The 2,097-nt window shown below is 63.4% G+C and overlaps 1 protein-coding gene across 1 annotated transcript in view; it reads left to right on the top strand.

Moving 5' to 3' along the window:
* VOLCADRAFT_105476 (uncharacterized protein) overlaps positions 1 to 2,097 on the top strand; it is a gene marked incomplete at its 5' end in the record, with an annotated part of 19,130 nt that overhangs the window by 2,526 nt on the left and 14,507 nt on the right. The window contains one exon of the mRNA XM_002952371.1: positions 650 to 858. Coding sequence (XP_002952417.1) covers positions 650 to 858 — 209 coding nt within the window. The remainder of the gene's footprint in view (positions 1 to 649; positions 859 to 2,097) is intronic.

The following is a 2,097-nucleotide window of genomic DNA, read 5'->3' as shown; positions in this document are numbered from 1 at the left end:
GTGGACAGCCTGGGCACTATGTCCGCGAGTGCCCCTTTAAGCTGGCGGACGAGTCCGTAGGTCTCTACCGCAGCAATGCGTTTGAGCAGCCACGTAGTACCGGCGCCGGCAGCAGTGGCAGCAGCAACCGCCATCGTGATGGTGGCGGCGGAGGCACCAGCAGCGGCAATAACAGCGGGGGCGACAGGACGCGTGAACGCAGCCGTGTTAGATGCGGCAACGGCCGCCGCAGCGGCAGCGACACTGCTGGCAGAAGCAGTGGCGGCGGCGGCGGTGGAAGGAGCTCACGCCAGAACCGTGCCACGGTGCTGGTCGTTGATGGCAGTGGTAGCAGTTCACGTGTTGTCCTAGACTCTGGTTCGCCTTACCACCTTACAGGTGACCGCTCGCTGTTGCATGATTACATTCCTGCCGGTGCACCCAAGCAAATCAAGTTGGGGAACAACCAGCTAGCCGACGTCATGGGAACAGGGCAGCTGCTCCTACGGACGCGCGATGGAGAATCCGTCTGGCTACGCAACGTGCTCCATGTCCCCAGCTCGGGACTAACGCTCATGTCTGTCGACCTTCTCGTGACGCGCGGCTGCTCAGTCACGTTCGGCACGGACAAGGCGGGCAGCCGGTTCTCGCACGTAGGCCTCCCGCACAGCAGTTCGTCTATCGCCACGTGGAGCGAGCGCGGGCATTACGTCATGGACGTGGACCTGCTGGCGCCGACCAAACGCACCGTCAACGCGCTCGGCGCCACGGAAGGCAGAGCCGGCGGAGGTAGCAGCCCTGGAGGAAGTGCTGCCGGCGCCCCCAGCACTCGCGGTGGCAGCACCGCCAGCAGTCACACCGGCGGAGGCCAACCGAACGGTAAACTGCAGGATAAGCTTGGTCCCCGCATGGAGGCGGGAACCTACCTTGGACCGGACCGCGGCACGGCCGCCCACCGCGTCCTCGTCGACTGTAAGGTGACTGTTAGCAGCGACGTCACCTTCGACGATGACCACTGCGGCCTGGCGTCTCAACGGGCGGGCACCCCCTTCGGCACCAGCCCTGCCCATCCTGGCGGCAGCGACCCTGTCGGCGGCTCTACACAGCCCGCCACACCGCTGCCTCCAGTTTATGTCCCGCCCCCAGTGAACCCAGCACCCCCCTTCCGCCCCAACACACGCAGTCTGGCAACCACTACACCCGCCGCTGGCCCCGGTCTGCCCAGCCAACAACAGCAGCAGCGGCGGCGGAGATTTGGGTAGTCCACCACTGCTTAACAAAGCGTCGGGTAGCACCGATTGTGCTGAGTTTAACGTGCCCGACGGCAGTGCGGACGGCGGAGGCAACAGCACGGTGCAGGAGCCGCGCAGTTATGAAGAAGCGGTGGTGAGTCCGCTAGCTGACAAGTGGAAGACTTCGATGGATGACGAGATCCTGTCGCAGCTTTCCAACAAGACATGGGAGTTGGGCACGCCGCCGCCCGGTGCACGCATCCTGGACTGCCGCTGGGTTTACAAGATCAAACAGGAGCCTGGCAGTGAGGTACGCTATAAGTCGCGCTTGGTGGTGAAGGGCTTTGAACAGCGAGCGGGCATAGACTATGGAGAGCTGTTTGCGCCCACCGCGCGTGCAGCCTCCCTGCGGTCACTTCTAGCTGTGGCAGCGGCCAGGGGTATGATGGTCCATCAGATGGACGTCAAAACGGCTTTCTTGAACGGCGACCTGGCAGAGGAGCTGTGGATGCGACAGCCACCAGGTTACAGCAACGGCGACCCGACGCAGGCGTGCCGGCTGTTAAAGTCCGTCTATGGCCTCAAGCAAGCCCCACGTTGCTGGTGCGAGAAACTGGCGGCGGAGTTGGGCAAACTAGGCTATGAGCCGTCTTTGTCCGACCCCGCGCTATTCGTCAAGCATGGGTCCGACGGCTCAATCTATGTGCTCATGCACGTTGACGACATGCTGGTGGCGGCAGACAACCTGCAGTTGGTTGCGGCCGCCAAGGCGGCCATAGCTGGTTGCTTCGCAGTACGAGACCTTGGAGAGGCGCGCTACTACCTCGGCATGGAGATCGTCCAGGACCGCCGCAACCGCAGCATCATGCTCACGCAGCAGCGTTAC

The sequence above is a fragment of the Volvox carteri genome (assembly GCF_000143455.1).
Source record: "Volvox carteri f. nagariensis unplaced genomic scaffold VOLCAscaffold_29, whole genome shotgun sequence".
Classification (NCBI taxonomy): Eukaryota; Viridiplantae; Chlorophyta; class Chlorophyceae; order Chlamydomonadales; family Volvocaceae; genus Volvox; species Volvox carteri.
The sequence above is the reverse complement of the archived record's forward strand: the minus strand, read 5'-3'. Positions and strand labels throughout refer to the sequence as shown.